The sequence below is a fragment of the Phyllostomus discolor genome, chromosome 12 (genome assembly GCF_004126475.2).
Source record: "Phyllostomus discolor isolate MPI-MPIP mPhyDis1 chromosome 12, mPhyDis1.pri.v3, whole genome shotgun sequence".
Classification (NCBI taxonomy): domain Eukaryota; kingdom Metazoa; phylum Chordata; class Mammalia; order Chiroptera; family Phyllostomidae; genus Phyllostomus; species Phyllostomus discolor.
This window is the reverse complement of record NC_040914.2, coordinates 24,943,780-24,963,595: the sequence shown is the minus strand read 5'-3', so window position 1 is coordinate 24,963,595 and position 19,816 is coordinate 24,943,780. Positions and strand designations below refer to the sequence as shown.

The following is a 19,816-nucleotide window of genomic DNA, read 5'->3' as shown; positions in this document are numbered from 1 at the left end:
GTGGACACTGCCCATCACATCTCCCTCCCCAACATCTCCCATGACCTCTGAGTAACTGTGAGCTCAAATATTTATTTGAGTAAAAATAATCCAGCAACTGGAAAGATGACACATATAAATACGTGTTTACTGATTTCCTCTTGCTTTTCACCCTCAGGGAAGACAGAAGGCACAGGTTTGTGATGGGGTGGCTGCTAGGGGGCAGAATGAAATGTTGGGGAGGATGTGGGAATTGTCTAGACACTTCCTCATCTCCTCCTTCATCAATTCTGTCCTCGGAGAAAACCGTGGAAAATGAACCAACAAAAAACAAAGAGGTCCTGACTGGTGTAGCTCAGGGAGATGGGTGTTGTCCCACAAACCAGAGAATCTCTGGTTCAGTTCCTGGTCAGGGCACCTGCTAGGGTTTCAGGATGGGTCTCCATTTGGGTGCATGCAAAAGGCAAATGATTAATGTTTCTGTCACATATTGATGTGTCTCTCCCTCTCTCCTCCCCTATCGCTCTCTCTAGAAATAAATAAGATCTTAAAAACAAACAGGAACAGAGGAGACATGGCCAAAGTACAAGAGCTGGCCCCACTTGCTGACCTAAAAATCTAGCCAGTCTTTAACCCCTGGGGTCCCTGAAGTCACCATGAAGCTGAGACTGAAGCTTCAGAAGGAAGATCATTCCCTAGAGAGTGCTCCGGGGTCCTGCAGACAGGCCACCCAGTGACCCCATTCCTGCTGAGTGAGCCTGGCACACGGGTGCCATCTGCCTTGCTGGTGCAGCTCCCACCAGTCTCTGTCAGTTTCTGTAACATGACGTACCCAACCTGAACTGAGAATGATCTGGAATTAGCTCTTCCCCTTTGCATGAGGACATCGATGTAACAATCCCTGAGAAAATCCCAGACCCACACTTCCTGACCACTGTGTCAGCTGCAGGCTCTGTACTTCACCCTCCAGCTCCAGGACAGTGCATCTGCAGGTCTGGCCATGGGACCCCACCCCAGCTCCCTCCTGGTCCTCGGTGAGTGCTGGAATGGAGGGATAATGTCCAGGGACAGAGGGGATGGGAGCTTGGGGAGGCGTCTCCAACCCTTTTGAGTCCTGACTTCAACCCAGGGGACTCCTGGTCCCTTTCGGGAGTCTGACCCCTCAGCTCTGGCCCTGACCCAAGTCTGACCATGGAAGGTTGAATCCTGGAAGCCGGTACCTGGGTGTGGGGACAGGTTCAGACTAAGTACCTGTTTGGGAGAGGGGATTGGGGTTTGTTGAAACTCAGAGCAAGAAGAAGGGCTGTGCTCAGAGGGAATGCTGAGGAGGGAGCTGGACATTCTTGGGGGCTGAGCCCTGCCTCCATCAGGGCCCCTGAGTGCAGCCCTGGGAGGAGGCCGGGCGCTGGGCGTTTTTCTCACCACAGCTTGTCTTCCAGTGCTCTGCCTGGCCCAGACCATCCACATGCAGGAGGGTGAGCCTACCTTTTAAAATTTCATGTTCATGTATGTTGTGTTTTCTGACAAGATATTAATATTTCTCAGAGTCCTCTGACAGCTCACTCTCAGCTAGGACAAGACCCAGGCCCTCTCTCTGTTTGGATGTGTCTGCTCCCACACTGTCTGACCCACTGCTCTGTGGAGACGCAGCCTTCCTTCACTTCCACAAACACCCTTCTCCAGGTCTCTTGACCTCCTCCCAGACTGACTCTCCTCTCACTGACCTGGGCTAGGCCACACTTTGGCCTTCGAGTCTCAGATCTGCACCTCTTCCCTGTGCTTCCCACACGAGGTCAGCTGTCCCTCATCTGAGACTCCCACACTTACCTGGGGCATGTGGCTGTGGGTATCCATGATCCCTCCACCAGCCTCTGTGCTCTCTCTTCGCTGTAGACAAGGAGGAAGTTCCATGTGAGTGAGTCTCGTGTTTGTGGGGCCAGTGGCACATGGGACCCTCTGTAGATGGATGGAGAGAAACTAGGATGTGGATGAAAGAATGAGTGAGGGAGGGACAGAGTGAACGAGTGGGGAGCCTCAGCCAGTGCCTTCCTCTATTGAGGATCCTGTGCTGTGGGTGCCATCTTTCTGGGTCAGGGCTTCCACCCCTCTCCTCATCCCTCCCAAGCCACGTGGCACACGTGTATTTCCAGGACCCTCAATAATAGAAATGAGAACAGGCTGCAAGGAAGGTAGAGAATGCGGTGGGAACAGAGCTGAGTGCTGCCCAGAGGATTGCCTTGGAGTCAGGAATCCCCACCCACTGGGGTCATGTGACCAGATCTGGGTGGAGCTCCATTCCCCACTGGACTTCCAGTGGAGCTCTGCAGCCCCTCTTGGTCCCCACAGTGTCACCAGCTGCCCTTCAGTCTGGGCCCAGGTCATTCCTCAGATGCCTGCTTCCCTATCCCCACATGTGACCCATTATCCTCACCGTCTGCCCGCTCCAGGCATCCTTGTCCCCCAGAAAGTGAGGGCAGGGAGTAGTGTCCAGGAGCCCATCCTGCTCTGCCCCATCCTGTGTTACCCTGAGAAAAGCCCAATATGTGTCCAGGACTCGGGGTCCTGTGTCAGGGGGGTCACTGTGCAGTGATGAGGATTCACAGTCACTGGAGTGGGTGTGGGGGTGGTGTTTGGAGAAAGGATGGTGGGATGGTCTAAACTGGGTTGTGGGGATGGTTGCTCAGCTCTGCAAGTTTGCTAACAACATGGAAGTGAACCCAGAAAAAGGGGGTCAGTGATAACTGGTGACTTCCTACTGAGGGAGCCTGAGATCTGCTCTGCTTCCTCCCAGGGATCCTGACCAAACCCTCCATCAGGGCTGAGCCGGGACCTGTGATCCACCGGGGACAGCCTGTGACCATCGTGTGCCAGGACCCAGCTGGGGCTGACACATTCCGTCTGGAGGATGAGAACAGATCTGTCCATGGGGATGAGATTGTGACACCTCCACTCGGCCCTCACGGGACATCGGCCAGATTCCACATCCATGCATTGAGTGATGACACTGCCAGGAGTTATTGTTGCCTCTATCACAAAGGGCACAGCTGGTCTGAGCGCAGTGAGACCCTGGAGCTGAAGGTGACAGAAGAAGACATGTCCACTCTACCCTCAGGTTTGCCCCAGGTCCTTGCACCCTGTCCCCAGCTGTGTCCTCTGTTCCAGGCTCCCTGCCCTCCCACTGGCCCCCAGCCCTGTGGCTCCTCTGCCCATCTGCACTCCTGTCCTTTGTCCTTCACACTGGGCTCAAGGCCCTGGAGCACTGGACCCATGTGGACACCATGATGGCCAGGACACTGAGCCCAGCATTGTTGTGGACCCTGCAGGGCTGGGTGGGGAGTGGACTCTCAGAGGTCAATTGGGGACAGACCCCATGAAGGAGACAGGTGTCACAACCTGCAGGATGGTGTTTTACTGTCCTTTTTCCTAGGCCAGACTTGTTGGGGCCCCAGGTAATGAGTCCTGTATGCATGATTGATCTTTTTTGGAAACTCATGGGGTCCAGGAGCCATGACCAGTCTGGATGTTGCTCTGAGGAATTTGGAGATTGAAGCTGTGTTTCCCATTGTGTTCAGGCCTGAGATGTCTTGGACCCAGAGTCCATCAGGGACACTCTGACCCCCTCCATGTGCTCCTGGGTTTCACAGGATCAATTCCTTGCTGACTCATGGGGTCAGGAGCAGCATGATGGTGGGAGGTGAGAGGAGTGATCACTTGCCCTCAGCAGAACTGATCAGGGGGCTCTCCCTGTCTCCTGCCCCCCCCATTTCTCAGGAATGTGAAGGGTGATCTGGGACTGAGTGATGGACTGATGTGGCCTGTGGGTGGACAATCAGGGTGGAGAAGGGACAGTCCGGGTGGGATGGACCCCAGGCAGCCCCCACATGGCACCAGCCTTCTCCTGCCCTGTTCACAGAAGCCCCCAGAGTCATCAGCTCCACCTCAACCACACTCACAAAGCCCCCCCTCCACAGCTGGTGAGTAGAGATTTCAGAGTAGAGGGGTTTTGGGGGGCTCTGTGCTTGGGATCAGTTTCTGGGGTCCAGCCCCCTGCCCTGGGCTAGGAGAGTCAGAGAAAGACAAATACCATATGATCTCACTTCTATGTGGAATCTAATGAACAAAATAATGTAAAAAACAAAATAGAAACAGAGGCACAGATACACAGAACAGAATGACAGCTGTCAGATGGGAGGGGTTGGGGACTGGGCAAACAAGGTGAAGGATTAATTTAAAAAATTTACATATATGTATATATATAAATATACACATATATACATATATGTATTTGATGCATAGACACTTTTATTTAACTTCAATATCAATGGATTCAATAAAATGTGGTTACCAATTTGGACAGAACTGACATACGGTATTTCCATCCTCACAGAAAGCTCCACCAGCAGAGCAGCACTGGAGAGAACAGGTAAGGGTCCCAGAGCCAGGGAGACCCCCTGGGTGGGGAGCAAAGACACTCAGAGCCTCCCCTGCCCAGCTCTGGCCTTTGACACATGTCCCCCTGATTCCTCACTCCTAGGACACACACAGACAAATTCCCTGGACACTAAGACCAGCAGTGAGTGATGGGGGTCAGAGGGCCATGGACCTGGAGCCTGCTTCTTGGAGGAGGAAAAGAAAGGGTTTTGGTGCCCATCTCATTCCAGCTACACCATCTTTCTGTGGATAGGGGACGTCTACACTCAGGACCCCTGTTTGTAAAATGGGGGTGATGGTTCCCATGTGGCAGGACTCTGAGGCATGTGAGAGATTATCCATGTGGGTGAGAACATGCCAAGCCCCCAGCATAGGCATGGTATGCAGGAGGTGATCAGTAAATGCACACTGCTGATACCTTGGTTCCATCTCCCATGCTCCCCCAGGCCGGGCAACAGAGCTTCTTTATATTCTTGTTGGGATTTGTGTGGCCTCTCTGCTTTGTCTCCTCCTCCTGGCCTTCCTCTTAGTCCACTGCCAGCGTCAGAAAAAATGTGGTGAGTTTCAGGGTCAGGGTGGGGTCATGTGGGAAGGCATTTGGGGTGCTGGGAAGACAGCCTTCCTCCTAATTCACACCCCTGACTGTCCTTAGGGCCCCCCAGCAGCAAGGATGAGGAACCAAGGCACCAGGAGAGGTAAGAGCCCCCTGGGAGTTACCATGCACCCCCTGTTCCAGTTCTCTGCCTCCAGGTGCCCCCCATGCTCACCTGTGCTTTTTCCTCAGGCTCAGCCCAACAGCTGACATCACAGAGAGCCCAGGAGGTAAAGGGACAAGGAGAGGGAACCTCTTGGGAGGAGGGCAATGCACATTCAGTGCCATTCCAGAAGCAGTGGGGGTGGGAGGGTATCTGGGAACATTGTAGGCTCTTCTGGAGGAGGAGGGTATGAAATCGGATCCTGTGAATTCTCAGGCACATTTGGCTTCAAAGGTCCACCCCCAAGAGCTGACCACTGTTCTTTCCCCTGCAGATGTGGCCACCACAGTGGATGCAGTTCCTGAGGAAAATGGAGACAGGCACAGCCCAGTGAGTCCTTGTATTTGCCACTGGTTTCTGGGTAGCAGAGCAACCCCACCTTAACAGGTTCACAAAATCATCCCAGCATCCTGGGTGAGGATTTGGAAGCAGATGGAATGTGCTGGGTGGTGCTGGCTCATGGACTCTCGTGAGGTTGCTGTGCAGACGACCAGGGCTGTGTCCAGCTGCAGGCTAGACTGGGGCTACATGGTCCACATGTAGGGTGGCACCCCTGCAGGGGTGGGGGTGGGAGGTCTCAGTTCCTCTGCAGGCAGGTGGGCTCCTCTATGGCAGCTGGCCTCCCCAGAGGGCGGGATCCCAGAGTGGATGGGCCGAAGCCACAATGTCTTTTGTGGCCCCTCCTTGGAGGTGACAGACCCTCCCTTCTGCCATATTCTGTGGGTCACACAGATTGTCTCTGACTCTGTGTGGAAGGAGGCCACACAATGGAGACTGGGGAGGTGGGATGACAGGGGCCACGTGGAGGCTGTCTTCCCAGTCTTTCCTTCTCCCAGCCCCTACATCTCAGCCTCGGCCACACTAACTTATCCTGGGTGTGTGCCTCAGAGCCCTGCTGCAGGAGACCTCCAGGAGGTGACATATGCCCAGCTGGACCAGCAGGCCCTCACATGGAGAGCAGCTCACACTGAGTCCCCACAGCCCATGGAGCCCACAGCTGAGTCCAGCATGTATGCAGCCCTCCCCAGACACTGACTTCAGGACCACCTAGCCTCTGCACCTCGAGACACAGGACACCACCCTTGCAAAGGCTGGTATCGGCCACTTGGAGGACCTCCCTATTAAACTATCTCTTTCCTGAAAGTCATCAACACATTTCTCCTGGAGGCAAGACCTGGACATTGGGCACTCCTACTGAACATGCAGGAGGTTCACTCACCAGGTGGCCCCTCCTACAACCCACCAGCTTGGTGAAGCACAGTTGTAACTCTTGTTTCCAGAGACCCAGCGAATGTTGCCCAGCTGGTTTCACCACGCTCACATTACCAGGTCAAACTGGCTGCCCCATCAGGTTAAAAGGATTCTTTACCATGAGAACCACCAGGGGGCGCCAATCACTCGTTCACAATAATTTAGCGCTTTTTTTTTTTTTTTTTTTTTAATAGGAAAAAGAAACTTGCATGCCTGTTACAGCCTGGTATTAAAAACGTTATTCTGTATTAAAAGAATATTTTAAAAGTTCAAACCAAACTCAGCCAGCTCTTTTAAAAATGCACTTGCTACTGTAGTTCTGTGAAACACTAGCACATTGAGTCCTGGTTCAAAGTACCTGGTTCAACCTCCATAGTACCTGCAGTCTTTCCTCTCTTTTGTTTTTAAAAACTAGGCACTGAAATACTCACTCAGTTGCCGTAGGTTGGCTACCTCTGACCTCAGGACAGGCTAAACATCTCACTAGCCAGGAGGTTTCTATCCTGGCTCAGAGAGGGTGGGTGTTCAGCCTTCCTCCTCAGTTTTAAATTGTGCTGATCTTTCACGTGCCATTCCTACTCAGGGGTGATTTTCCTCCAGGAATTTGCTTTACAGTTCTCCATTTTTATCTTTATTTTCTTGGGGTTCCCTCGTGGATTGAATTTCTGCCTTTCCGTCTCTTTGCTATTTTTGATCTATTAGTGCATTAGTCTGGGCTCTCCAGGGACACAGACCCAGTGGGTTCTGGTATGTATGTTACCTAGAGACACAGGAGAGGAAGGATGGATTCAGTACAGGAACAGGTTCACAGGTCTCAGAACCTGCAGGTCCCACCAGCTGTCATCTGCATGCTGGAGACCCAGGAGAGTCAGTGCTATACATCTGACCACAGATGCTGGCTTTGCTTCAGCACTTTGGGACACAGACTGCTGTGGCCACACCATCCCGAATCCACTGTTTCACCTCCTGGGTTCTTCCCCAGGGCAGATCCTGTGGTCTGAACCTCCTGTTTCTTGGAAGTGTTGGGTGACTGGGGCTTGGGAACATGGGGCAAAGAATGGGTATTGTTGAGGCCCAGGATCATAATGTACATGGTGCCAGGAGGGAGGGCACACTCCCAGAGCCCGATGCTCTTCTCCTTGAGCAGCAGTGACCACAGGACTGGGTGCCCCCTGGGCTGAGCTCATGTCTGGGGAGAGCAGCAGGTCTGTGCCCTTGGAGAGGCTGAGCCCCACCCCATCAAGGAGGACGTGACAGCAGGCCCTGCAGACACCTCCTCTTCACTATCAGACCTCACCTGGCTGACCCAGGACAATGAGAAAGTTCCTTTCCACTGACCCCAGCTTTTCCTGGGAGACTGCCTGCTTGGTGCTGCAGCCCAGCAGCCACACCCTGGGCTGTGCCCCTGAGGTCTCAGGTCTTTCCCTTCTGGTCCTGACTCTCCCTCTCATGGGGCTGGGTCCTCCCCTGTGAGGTCGTAATCATGCAACTCCCTGTAGTGAGGGACAGAGGCTAGGAGTCCATCTTCTATACACACAGTGCCTGTGATCTGTGCCTTAAATGACCTAGAGATGCCCACAGCCTCCAGTTAGAACTCCAGCCCCCAGACCCATCTGGTTCTTTGCAAACACAACCTTCCATGAAGCTCCACCCACAAATCTTTGGACAACATGACTGACTCATTAGTGCATTTGCTTCTGTAGACTTACAGGCTTTTAGTTTAGAAAGAACCAATCCAGCTGGAAGGCAAGTGTGTGCCAAGCAAAGTCCAGGGTCACAGGACACAGAGAGACACAGTGACAGGACTTTGTGGCCAAGCAGGCTACCACCTGCTCTGGAGAGCATGAAGGGGCAGACTGAGTGTCCTTCCTGTGTTCCACTCTCCTCTCTGTGCCCCCCCTATTAATAAAATGAAGGTCTCAAGAGAGTTGTATGGTTTGCCTTCTGCACCTGGGAACCGAAGTGTTTGCATAAGTGCGTTGTAGGGACTGGTCAGCCTGTGGAACCGGAAGCCAAGCCAATAAGTTTCCCTGCTTATGCTGGCCATGTATTTTTCTCTGTATCTAAGTATCTATCTATGTACCTAATTCTTTATGTATCTATGTTACTATCTATGTATCAAAGAGACTATGTGTCTGTGTATGTAACCATTGGTTTATGTATGTATCTATGTAACCTTCAATGTATATATTTATCTATGTATCGATGTATCTGCATAAGTATCTAAGTATGTATATATCTATCTATGCTACATATGTATCCATGTACCTATCATTTTTCTATCTACCTGTCATTTACTTTTCTATCCATCTACCTGTCTTCTACTTCTCTATCTACCCACCCATCCCCTCTATCTACATGTTTATCTATTGTCTATGTATCTATTCTTTACCTATCTATCATTTATCATCTCTTTATATCTCCATACACCTATCTTTTTTATTTATTTACTTTATTTTAGTCATCATTCCAGTAGTTTTCTGCCTTTTGTTCCCATTCTAGCCCACCCACCCATCCCTCCCCACCTGCCTCCCACTTCCAGCCCCCTAGTTTTTGCCCATGTGTCCTTTATATTTGTTCCTGTAAACCCCTCCCATTCTCCCCTGAAATTCCCTCTTCTCTCCTCTCTGTTCTCAAGAGAGCTGTATGGTTCTGCCTGCCTGCCTGTCAGCCTAGCCTGTATTTCAGTGACTTTGACTGTATTTTGCTGGTTTGTTTGTTTTGTTATTTAGGTACCTGTTAAAGGTGAGATCATATGGTATTTGTCTTTCACTGCCTGGCTTATTTTGCATAGCATAATGTTTTCCAGCTCCATCCAAGCTGTTGCAAAGGGTAGGAGCTCCTTCTTTCTTTCTGCTGCATAGAATTCCATTGTGTAAATGTACCATAGCTCTTTGATCCATTCATTTACTGATGGGCATCTAGGTTGCTTCCAGCACTTAGCTGTTGTAAATGGTGCTGCTATGAACATTGGGGTGCATAGGTTCTTTTGGATTGGTGTTTCAGGATTCTTAGGATATAGTCCCAGCAGTGGAATTGCTGGGTCAAAAGGCAGGTCCATTTTTAGTTTTCTGAGGAAGTTCCATACTGCTTTCCATAGTGGTTGTACCAGTCTGCAGTCCGACCAACAGTGCACTGAGATCCCCTTTCTCCACAACCTCTCCAACACTTGTTGTTGGTTGCTTTGTTTATAAAGGCCATTTGCATCTCTCTGATAGCTAGTGATATTGAGCATCTTTTCATGTGTCTCTGGATCCTCTGTATGTCCTCCTAGGAGAAGTGTCTGTTGAATTCCCTTGTCCATTTTTTAATTGGGTTGCTTGTTTTCTTTTCTTTTTCTTTTTTTTTATTTTAATCATTGTTCAAGTACAGTTTTCTCCCCCCTACTCCCATTCCAGCCCACCCACCCAACCCTCCCCCCTTCCCCCCATTACCCCCCCCCCTAGTTTTTGTCCATGTGTCCTCCAAATTTGTTCCTGTAATCCCTACCCATTCCCCCCTGAAATTCCCTCTTCTCTCCCCTCTGGCCACTGTCAGGCTATCCCCTATTTCAGTGACTTTGGTTATATTTTGCTAGTTTTTTTTTTGTTTTGTTTTGTTGTTTAGATTCCTGTTAAAGGTGATATCATGTGGTATTTGTCTTTCACTGCCTGGCTTGTTTCACTTAGTATAATGCTTTCCAGCTCCATCCATGCTGTTGCAAAGGGTATGAGCTCCTTTTTTCTTTCTGCTGCATAGAATTCCATTGTGTAAATGTACCATAGTTTTTTGATCCATTCATTCACTGATGGGCATCTAGGTTGCTTCCAGCACCTAGCTATTGTAAATTGTGCTGCTATGAACATCGGGGTGCAAAGGTTCTTTTGTATTGGTGTTTTAGTGTTCTTAGGATAGAGTCCCAGCAATGGAATTGCTGGGTCATAAGGCAGATCCATTTTTAGTTTTCTGAGGAAGTTCCAAACTGCTTTCCATAGTGGTTGTACCAGCCTGCAGTCCCACCAACAGTGCACTAGGGACCCCCTTTCTCCACATCCTCTCCAACACTTGTTGTTTGTTGCTTTGTTTACGATGGCCATTCTGACTGGTGTGAAGTGGTATCTCATTGTGGTTTTAATCTGCATCTCTCTGATGGCTAGCGATATTGAGCATCGCTTCATGTGTCTTTGGATTTTCTGTATGTCCTCCTTGGAGAAGTGTCTGTTCAAGTCCTTTGCCCATTTTTTAATTGGGTTACTTGTCTTCTTAGAGTAGAGTCGTGTAAGTACTTTATATATTTTGGAGATTAAACCCTTGTCTGAGGTATCATTGCAAATATGTTTTCCCATACAGTTGGTTCTCTTTTTATTTTTATACTGTTGTCTTTTGCTGTGCAGAAGCTTTTTATTTTGATGAGATCCCATTTGTTTATTCTTTCCTTTATGTCCCTTGCTCTAGGGGACATGTCAGTAAAAATGTTTCTGTGTAAAATATCTGAGAATTTCCTACCTACGTTCTCTTCTAGGACTTTAATGGTGTCACAGTTTATATTTAAGTCTTTTATCCACCTTGAATTTATTTTTGTGTAAGGTGCTCAAGTCCATACAGCTATCTTTTATTTATATCTCTATCCATCTGTGATGCAGTTAATACCATTGGCCTTAGATTGACATGGGTTCAGCCTAGTTATGAAATATCTCAGTAGAAAAACCTGTCAGAAACCAAAACCTCTTTGGACCCAAGGAGGGGATGTTACAGTTGGGCCTGGGGGCACCCAGACTCACTTCCTGTGATACTACAGAAATGAGCCTACATTTCCTAAACTGTAGGGCCCTGTCCTCCCACCCAGAGGACAAGGACAGAGAGGACAGTGAGAGGCTGGTTATGGACCCCAATACTACCCCCCTTCTGGACCTCTGTGAGTTGGAACACAGGGGCAGATCCCCGGGAAAAAAAGGGTGGCATTCAGGGTGGGGTCCAAGCCCCACCTTATTCCAACGTCTAGTCCAGCACCTTCTGGACCCTGAGAAAGAGTCAGTCATGCAGGCCCTGCCAATCTGGGGCACCTGGGCCTGAGTGTCCAGAGGGGGGACTAGGTCCTTTAACCTGTTGTGACCCTGGGAAGGGACAGGCCCAATACAGAAAGGCCATGGGATGTCTGGGTGGGAGGTGCCTGGGAACTTGAGTGACACCCCTACAGAGGAAGGAACCTGCCCTCTGGGAGTCATGTGGATCAGGGTGATTTGGAAGTTGTAGTGGAGACAAAGTCTTTTCCTGCATCACACTGACCTTGTCCCCCAGTTAAGGAGACTAAACAGTGGACATATTTACCCTGGGCCTTTGCTTGCTACTCTTTGCCTGTGTTAGGTGAGCCACACCTAGGACAGGACTCATTTTTATACCTCTAATCCCTCCCACCCCAAGGGCCACTCTGACTGGAGTCCTGTGGGTTCCAGGAGGGACTGTACTGTGGTTCAATCTGAGGAATGTCCCTCCCAAGTCTCCTGATGGCTGAAAACACCCCTGGCATGTTGCATTGGTCTCCAGACCCCTCAGAGCTAATAAATGTAAAACTGGACCCTTGGTTCTCACCCATTCACACCTGACTCCTCATCAGTCTGCTCCTGTTTTCTCAGTGAGGGTCAAGGGTCCAGCACCAGGGAACACAGTCACCCTAGATTCCCTGTATGTCCCTCCTCATGTCCCTCCATCCCAGATCCCTGCTGATTTCCCTCCATGTGTCCTCACATGTACCCACGTCCCTGCTGGGGACTGTGTCCCCAATCTGAGCTCCCTCACTTTCCCCTCCACAGCAGCTCCTGAGGTATCCAGGGGACTCTCCCTGCCATCACTGCCCTGTTCTGTCCTGCAAGTGAACTTAGAGAAAATATTGATGACTCTCCTTTACATCTGAAACCCTCACTTCTGGTTGGATTGCAGACACATCAGATCCTTTATCAATGTGATTCCTCTGGGCGTGTCTACCTCTAGCCACCTCCTGCCCTGCTCCATGTCACCCCTTATGGCCAGACACATTGGGTTTCTCTCAGTTTCCCTTGTCTTCAATTGACAAAGATATATCAGAGATATTCATACAAGAAGAACAATTGAACAAAAAAGCAGGGAAATTGGTGTTTTTCCCAGCTGCACATACTCCATGAAAACAGTGGGGGAGGGTCTGGGATCTCATCTCTGAGGCATCATCCCTTTGAGATGCTGCCTTGCACAAGTTACCTGTCATTCCTCCCAGTGGTCTCATCCTGCCAATAAACAGATGCAGAAAGTGCCCTTTCCTTTAGAAGCAACCACAACTGCTGCCCTCTGTGGTCAGGGACAGGAATGTGGGGACACAGGAAACAGGGCCCCAAGACCCACAGCAGCTGGTGTGTCCTGAGAGGAAGCAGTGGCATGTGAGAGCCCCTCCCTCAGAGGAGGCTGCCTCAGAGCCACAGGGCCAAAGGGCTGGTGAGGGCCCTGCTGTGTATGGAGGGGTTCAATTGGGGTCTGCCAAGTGCTGACCCATGAGGGGGCTGGCTGGGTGGGGAGGTGATGGGTCAGACAAGAGGCAGTACAGGGGAGCTGAGGGACAGAGAAGCCACCTGTGTTGGGTCATTAGAGGGCAGGCCGGCAGGTGCTCTGGTGGCAGCTCTCTGTCTGCCCAACAGAAAGGCAAGTTTGGGCACTTGCTATCGGGGTACTAGGAATGTGTAATGTATTCACAGAGCCTCATGAAAAAGGGGGAAAGGGAGATGCCCTTTTTCTCTGTAAGAGTGACTGTCAGGAAGCATCACAGGTAAACCCCACACCTGCTCTAGGGAAGGTGTGTCCTTTCTGCCTAACACACCAAGGCTCACCAGAGTTCTGTCTTCCCGGCATCACTTAGAGAAGAGAGACCATCCAGCATCCTGCCTCACCTCCCCAGCATGTACGAGAGGGCCTCCAAGGGTCTTGTCTTCAGAGTGGGTGCAGGAGGTCTAGGTGACAAGGTGGACCTGTGTGCACCTCTGACAGCACCGACCACAACAGTGCCTGTGATCTGTGACCACAGTCACCACCCAACCCTGGTGAGCCAGCCATCGGCCCTCTCCTGCAGCCCCACCACTGTTCTGGGCACTGTCTCAGCGCTGCTGCTGTCCCCTGGGCCCTGGTCATGGGTACAGCCTCCGCACTGGGCAGGGCTCCAGTCTCTCTCAATGTCTCACAGGAATTGTACTCAACCTGCACACAGGACCATCTGCATTAGCTCTTCCCCTTTGCTCCAGGATGTTGATGTAGCAACTCCCAGAAAACACCTGACCCCACACTTCCTGACCACTGTGCCGGCTACGGGCTCTGTCCTTCATTCTCTAGCTCCAGGACTGTGCAGCTGCAGGTCTGGCCATGGACCCCCATGCCAGCTCCCTCCTGGTCCTCGGTGAGTGCTGGAATGGAGGCATAATGTCCCGGATCAGAAATGGTGGGAGCCTAGGGAGGGGTTTCCATTCCTTTGAGTCCTGACTCCAGCCCAGGGGACTCATGGTCCCTCCTGGGGGTCTGACTCCTCAGCTCTGTCCCCTGACCCAAGTCTGATCATGGAAGGTTCAGTCCTGGAAGCAGGTACCTGGGTGTGGGGACAGGTTCAGACTAAGTACCTGTTTTGGAAAGGGCACTGGGGGCTTTGTTGAAACTCAGAGCCAGGAGAAGGGCTGTGCTCTGAGTGAATGCTGAGGAGGAAGCTGGACATTCTCAGCGGGTTGAGCCCTGCCTTCATCAGGGGCCCCTGAGGGCAGCCCCGGGAGGAGGCTGGGCTCTGGGCTCTTATCTCACCACAGCTTCTCTTCCAGTGCTCTGCCTGGCCCAGACCATCCACATGCAGGAGGGTGAGTCTATCTTTTTAATCTCACTTTTAAATATATGTGTGTTTTCTGGCAAAGTATCAATATTCCTTAGAGTCCTCTGATGGCTTATCTTCAGCTAGGATGAGACCCAGGCCCCTCTCTCTATCTGGATGGGTCTGTTGTCACCCTGTCTGCCCCACTCATCAGCCAAGACACAGCCTTTCCATTACTCCCACAAACACCCTTGTCTCACTGGACCTGACCTCCTCCCAAGGTGACTCTCCTCTCACTGGGCTGGGCTGGTTCACACTGGCCTTCAGCTGTCTCCCTCTTCCCTGGGACTCCCAGACAGGTTAGCTGTCCCTCGTTGGACCCGAGACTCCTACACTCACTCGGGGCAGGTGGCTGTGGGTTTGCATGATCCCTTCATCAGTCTCTGTGCTCCCTCTTCCCTCCAGGCAATGAGGCAGGTCCTTGTGTGTGAGTCTCATGTTTGTGGGGCCAGCTGCACATGGAGCCCCTCAGTATGTGGATGGAGAGGAACTAGGATGTGGATGAAAGAATTAGGGAGGGAGGGAGGGAGTGAACGAGTGGGGAGCCCTGTCCAGCGCCTGCTTCTATCGGGGATCCTGTGCTGTGGGTGCCATCTTCCTGTTTCAGGGATACCAGTCCTCTCTTCCTCCCTCCCCAGCCAATTGGCACACATGGGGTCTCAGGACCCTCAATACTAGAAATGGGAACAGGTTTCGAGGAAGGCAGAGAATGTAGTGGGAACAGAGCTTAGTGCTGCTGGGAGGATTGCCTTGGGGATAGAAATCCCCACCCACTGGGGTCATGTGACCAGATCTGGGTGGAGCTCAACTCCTCTCCCTCTTACCACCTCTCCCCCTTGTCACCGACTTCCAGTGGAGCTCTGCAGCCCACTTTGGTCCCCTCAGTGTCTCCCAGTTGCCCTTTAGTCCAAGCCCAGATCACTCCCGCGTCTGAGACTCCTGCTTCCCTGTCCCCACAGGTGACCTGTCACCCTCAAACTCTGCCTGCCTCCTAGTGTCTCTGTCTGCTAGAAAGTGACCCTTGGCAAGAAGTAGTGCCCAGGACCCCAGGCTGCTCTGACTCCTCCTGTGTCACCCTGAGAAAAGCCCAACGTATGACCAGGACTCGGGGTTCTGGGTCAGGGGGATCACTCTGCAGTGATGAATGTTCACAGTCCCCTGGAGTGGTTGTGGGGGGTAGTGTTTGTTGAAAGGTTGGTGGAATGTTGAAAACTGGGTTGAGGGGATGGTTGCACAGCTCTTCAAGTTTTGCTAAAGGCATGGAATTGAACCCTGAAAATGGGGGTCGGTGATAACTGGTGACTTCCCCCTGCGGGACCCTGAGATCTGCTCTGCTTCCTTCCAGGGATCCTGCCCAAACCCTCTATCATGTGCTGAGCCAGGACCTGTGATCCCCCGGGGACAGCCTGTGACCATCGTGTGCCGGGCCCAGCCTGGGCTGACCTATTCCGTCTGGAGGATGAGAAAAGATCTGTCCTTGGGGATCAGATTATGGCGCCTCCACGTGGCTCTAATGGGACAGAGGCCAGATTCCACATCCCGCAGTGAGTGATGACACTGCCAGGAGTTATCAGTGCCGCTATCGCCAAGAGCCTGTGTGGTCTGGCGCAGTGAGCCCCTGGAGCTGATGGTGACAGGTGAGGAAGGCTCCACACCACCCTCAGGTTTGCCCCAGGTCCCTGTGTCCTGTCCCCACCCCTGTCCCTCTGTCCAGGCTCCATGCCCTCCTGCTGGCCCTCAGCCCTGTGGATCCCCTGCCCTTAGCACTCCTGTCCCTTGGCCTTCACACCTGACTCAGGTCCCTGCAAAACTTGGTCCCCTCTAAACACCATGATGGTCTGGACACTGAGCCCCAGCATGGGGTGGGCTTTGATCTGTCCCTGTAGGGCTGGAAAAAGAGCGTACTTTCAGGGACAGACCCCCTTCAAGGGACCATTGGTCTTTTCACTCAGAATGGTTTTCAGCCTTTTTTGTGCTCTTGGGCAGACTCATTGGGGACCCCCAGGGAGTGTGTCCCCTGTGGGTGGTCCATCCACCACTGCGTAAGTCATGTGGTTTATGGGGTCCCTGACAAGGCTAGAAGGTGCTTTGGGGACCTCAGGGATGAGACTATGTGTTCTGTAGGTGGGGTCAGCTCCTCGTTGGTCCTGGAGTCAGGGTTTAAGTGTCTGGCTCAAGGAGTGGGGCAAGGAGGGGGGAATTCTCCTTTAAAACCTGCTTTGTCTCTCCCTTTGCTCTTTATGCAGCTGTGACTCAGACTCCCCTGGTCAGTGGGCACGTCCAGTTTATCCTGACCTATGACCCCTCACTGACCTGGAAGACTGTGGGACACACAGTGGCCCTGATAGGTAGGGTTATCCCTCAGGACCTCCTGACCATGTGGCCAAGTGAGGTGGCTCTCACCCACCCTGTTTCTCTCTGAACTAGGGTCTGTACTAATGTATGCAGGGTGACAGGACATTCTGAGGGGTGTCTTGCCTCTCAGGCACATAGACACAGAGAATTCCAATGTGCTGTCCTCACACATATCTGTCCCCTTTCCTGGGAGTCCAGGGGGTGTTCTCTGTACTGAGAGGTGCAGAGAAAGAGGGTGGGTGTGGATGCTGTGGGAGCAGCAGGGCCAGGCTGAGAGGCACAGGCCAAGGAAGAACCTGGCCTCAGGGCTTCTCCTTCCCCCTCACAGGAGCCCCTCCTGGGCTGGGGAGTGGGGACCTCAGCCTGGGGCATCCCCTCCTGGGAGCTCTGCTGGGGAGTGGGCAGTTAGGAGAAGTCCTGCTTCTCTCTTGGCAGTTGGACACTCAGGAGGCAGGGACACTTTGCATCCTCTAGAGGAAGAAGCCAGTTCAGCCTGGGGGTGTGAGAGTCAGGAGGGGAGACTCATCCTGGATCCGTGAGCGAGTCTCAGTTTGCAGCTGTGCCCTACACTGGGGGGCTGTAGGTGGCTGGTAATGAAGCCTGGGGGTGTAGCCCAGGTGTCATCAGGTGGGGAGTGCAGGGGCTGGGGGCTCCCAGGGAAGGGAGGGTGAGAGGGTACAGGAGAGAAACATCAGTTCTTTCTCACTCCCAGGAACAACCCCTGAACTCACTGCCCAGCCCACAGGAGCAGGCTCCTAAAATATTAAGTCCCCAAGGGAGAGTGCCCAGGGGGAGTGCTCAAAGGGACAAGTCCTGTCTAATGGAGAAGGAGCTTCTGTCTGGTACATCCTGGGCTTGCCCAGGCCTTACCTGTCTGTCAGTGACCCCCTGTCCTCTGCTTCCAGCCCCTGCCTCCCAGAATTACACTGTGGGGAACTATGTTCGCATGGGCCTGTCTGGTGTGGTGTTGCTGATCCTGGTGGTGATACTGGCAGAGGCTGGACATACCTGGCACAGGTGGCCACACCCCCCACAGGAATGGAGACAAGAAAGTGAACAACGGAGAAATTAGGCTCCAGGCCCCAGGGGGACCCACCTCCCGCCAGGGCTCCAGGCTCCCACTGGAGCCCAGGAGACCCAGAGCCACGCCCATTCTGTGAGTTTCACAGTGAAGTTGGTGAGGCTGACCTGTGCATGGGACTCTGTCCTCAGAAGGGTGCAGGAGCAGCCGGGACCTGGCCTCCTGTGTGGTCTGGCTCCTTCTCCAGGGTTTGGCTCCAGACCTGACCCTCACCCACTCACAGTCCTGCCCCACTACTACCCGGGTCTCCCTTCTCTCCTGGATCTCAGACAGGCCGCAGGTCCCTGCAGCCTCTGCCTCCCTCTTCCTCCTCCTGGAGCCTCAAGTTCTCACCTGCTTTCTGGGGACTGGGTATGTGCTTCTGAAGACTTTGTTCCTGCCCACACCTGTCACCTGTGGAACTGCACCTGCTCTGGGCCCCTGTTCACTCACCTTTGCTCCTCGAATGGCCTCTGCCTCCTGCATCTGTCCCCTCTGTCTCAGGTGACTGGGACCTAAAGACCAGGGAAGGGACACGGGCCAAAACCACAGTGAGATATCAAATCACACTCCGAAGAACTATTGTTAAAGTCATTTTTAAATGGTGAGCACTAGACTTACTGCGGGGATCATTTTATAAGGTATGTAAATGTCTAACCCCTATGCTGTACCCTTGAAATAACATACTGTATGTCGACTGAAATTGAAAATAAATTAAACATAATAACCTAAAAACAGCGAGTGTGGCAAGGCTGTGGAGGAGCGGGAGTCCCTGCGCCCCCTGGTGGGGACACAAATTGGTGCAGCCTCTGAGTAGATCTGCAGGGCTGCTCCTCAGAACTTGAACAGGGAATCTCCCTCCATCCCACAGCCTCAGTCCGGGTTCCCATGCAGGGAAGTGAGAGCAGGGACCTGGACACTGGTACATGCGCCCCCAGGACAGCATGACTCATAAAGGTCAAGGGCATCACAGGCTCCTCAGACCTTGAGGAGGAAGCAGACACTGGGTCCCAGTGTCGGCTCCTGAGAAGGAACCACTGGCTTTGAAGACAAGGGAGCAAGGGGTCCCTGTCACAGAATGCGGGGTCTCTAGGCCATAGAAGATGAGGGAGGGATGCTCCCTTGAGTCTCTAGGAGAGAAGGCAGTCCTGAGGACACCTCAAGTTCAGCCCTTTCAGATTCCCAACCTCCAGGACCCTGAGATCACACATCCCCCAGGCTGTGAGCCACTACTCTGGTGAGCATTTGTCAAAGCATCGAGGGGGATCTCAGGAACCTGGCGTCCCACACTCTGGGGTCTCAGGATGCCCTAAGCTTCTAGAAACCAAGGCCGAGGTTTCCTGAGAATCTTCTGACCTCACCCCCTGACATTTCACCAAAACTCGGCCACCACAGTTGGAAGCACAGCCATCCACACTGTGGGCTCCCGGGTCTGGTGGACGTGGCTTGACTCTGAGATGCTGTGTGTATGGCTGCGCTGCACCCGCACTGGGTCCCGATGCTGCCCGTATGCAGGACACCAGGAGGGCCAGTCACCTGGTCTGCTGTAGAGCAGGGCTAGGCAGGGAGACTCCAGCCTTCTCCAGTCCCCTCAGGACAGCAGACAGGGAAGGGAGGCTCCCTTTGCTCTCACTGAGACTCCTCCTCTCCAGGGAAGTGCTGGCCCCTCTCCACTCTGGATCTGAGTCAGTCCCGGGGAGGGAGGGGCTTCTCTAGGGCAGGTGTGCTGCCTGCAAGGTTCCTGAGTCCTGCTGGAAGTTGGGGCCTCCTCCCTGGGAGATGCAGCTCAGCTCCCCAGACTTGTCTAGGGAAAGTCCTTTCCCACTGTGCTTTCTGAGACACCTGCACTCCTTAGCTGGGCCCTGTCGAGCTGTGTAGAATGACAAGGAGCCTAGGCCCATCTGTGCTCCTGCTCTGGACCAGGGGCTCCCACTGTCTCGGGTCCCTTTCACTGGGAATAATAATTAGAAAGCATGACCTCGGTTTAAGTTAAGTCAGGGTTACTGGGGTTTTGTCCCTTATGGACCACTTAGTATCAGGGAGGATGTACCCTGTCCATCCACGCAGGTATCCCCCACCTGGGTAATGTTACAGGTTCATTTATGTTGTACCTGTGTCCCTTATAGGAAAACCCAATTC

General features: G+C 52.5%; 2 protein-coding genes and 2 long non-coding RNA genes across 4 annotated transcripts in view; all 4 read left to right on the top strand.

Moving 5' to 3' along the window:
• LOC114510690 (leukocyte-associated immunoglobulin-like receptor 1) overlaps nucleotides 1-19,816 on the top strand; it is a 137,102-nt gene that overhangs the window by 95,838 nt on the left and 21,448 nt on the right. The gene's annotated exons all lie outside the window — the stretch shown is intronic.
• LOC114510692 (leukocyte-associated immunoglobulin-like receptor 2) lies at nucleotides 890-18,233 on the top strand. Its single transcript, XM_036012667.1, has 4 exons — nucleotides 890-1,013; nucleotides 1,419-1,454; nucleotides 2,771-3,060; nucleotides 17,519-18,233. Exons 1-4 carry the CDS (start codon nucleotides 980-982, stop codon nucleotides 17,687-17,689), a joined length of 531 nt encoding a protein of 176 aa, XP_035868560.1. The 5' UTR covers nucleotides 890-979; the 3' UTR covers nucleotides 17,690-18,233.
• On the top strand, nucleotides 3,549-5,087 carry LOC118497615. The gene is made up of 3 exons (XR_004900154.1): nucleotides 3,549-3,953; nucleotides 4,857-4,967; nucleotides 5,063-5,087. It is a non-coding gene; the product is annotated as an uncharacterized LOC118497615 (long non-coding RNA).
• LOC118497614 lies at nucleotides 13,713-14,955 on the top strand. The gene is made up of 3 exons (XR_004900153.1): nucleotides 13,713-13,806; nucleotides 14,216-14,251; nucleotides 14,870-14,955. It is a non-coding gene; the product is annotated as an uncharacterized LOC118497614 (long non-coding RNA).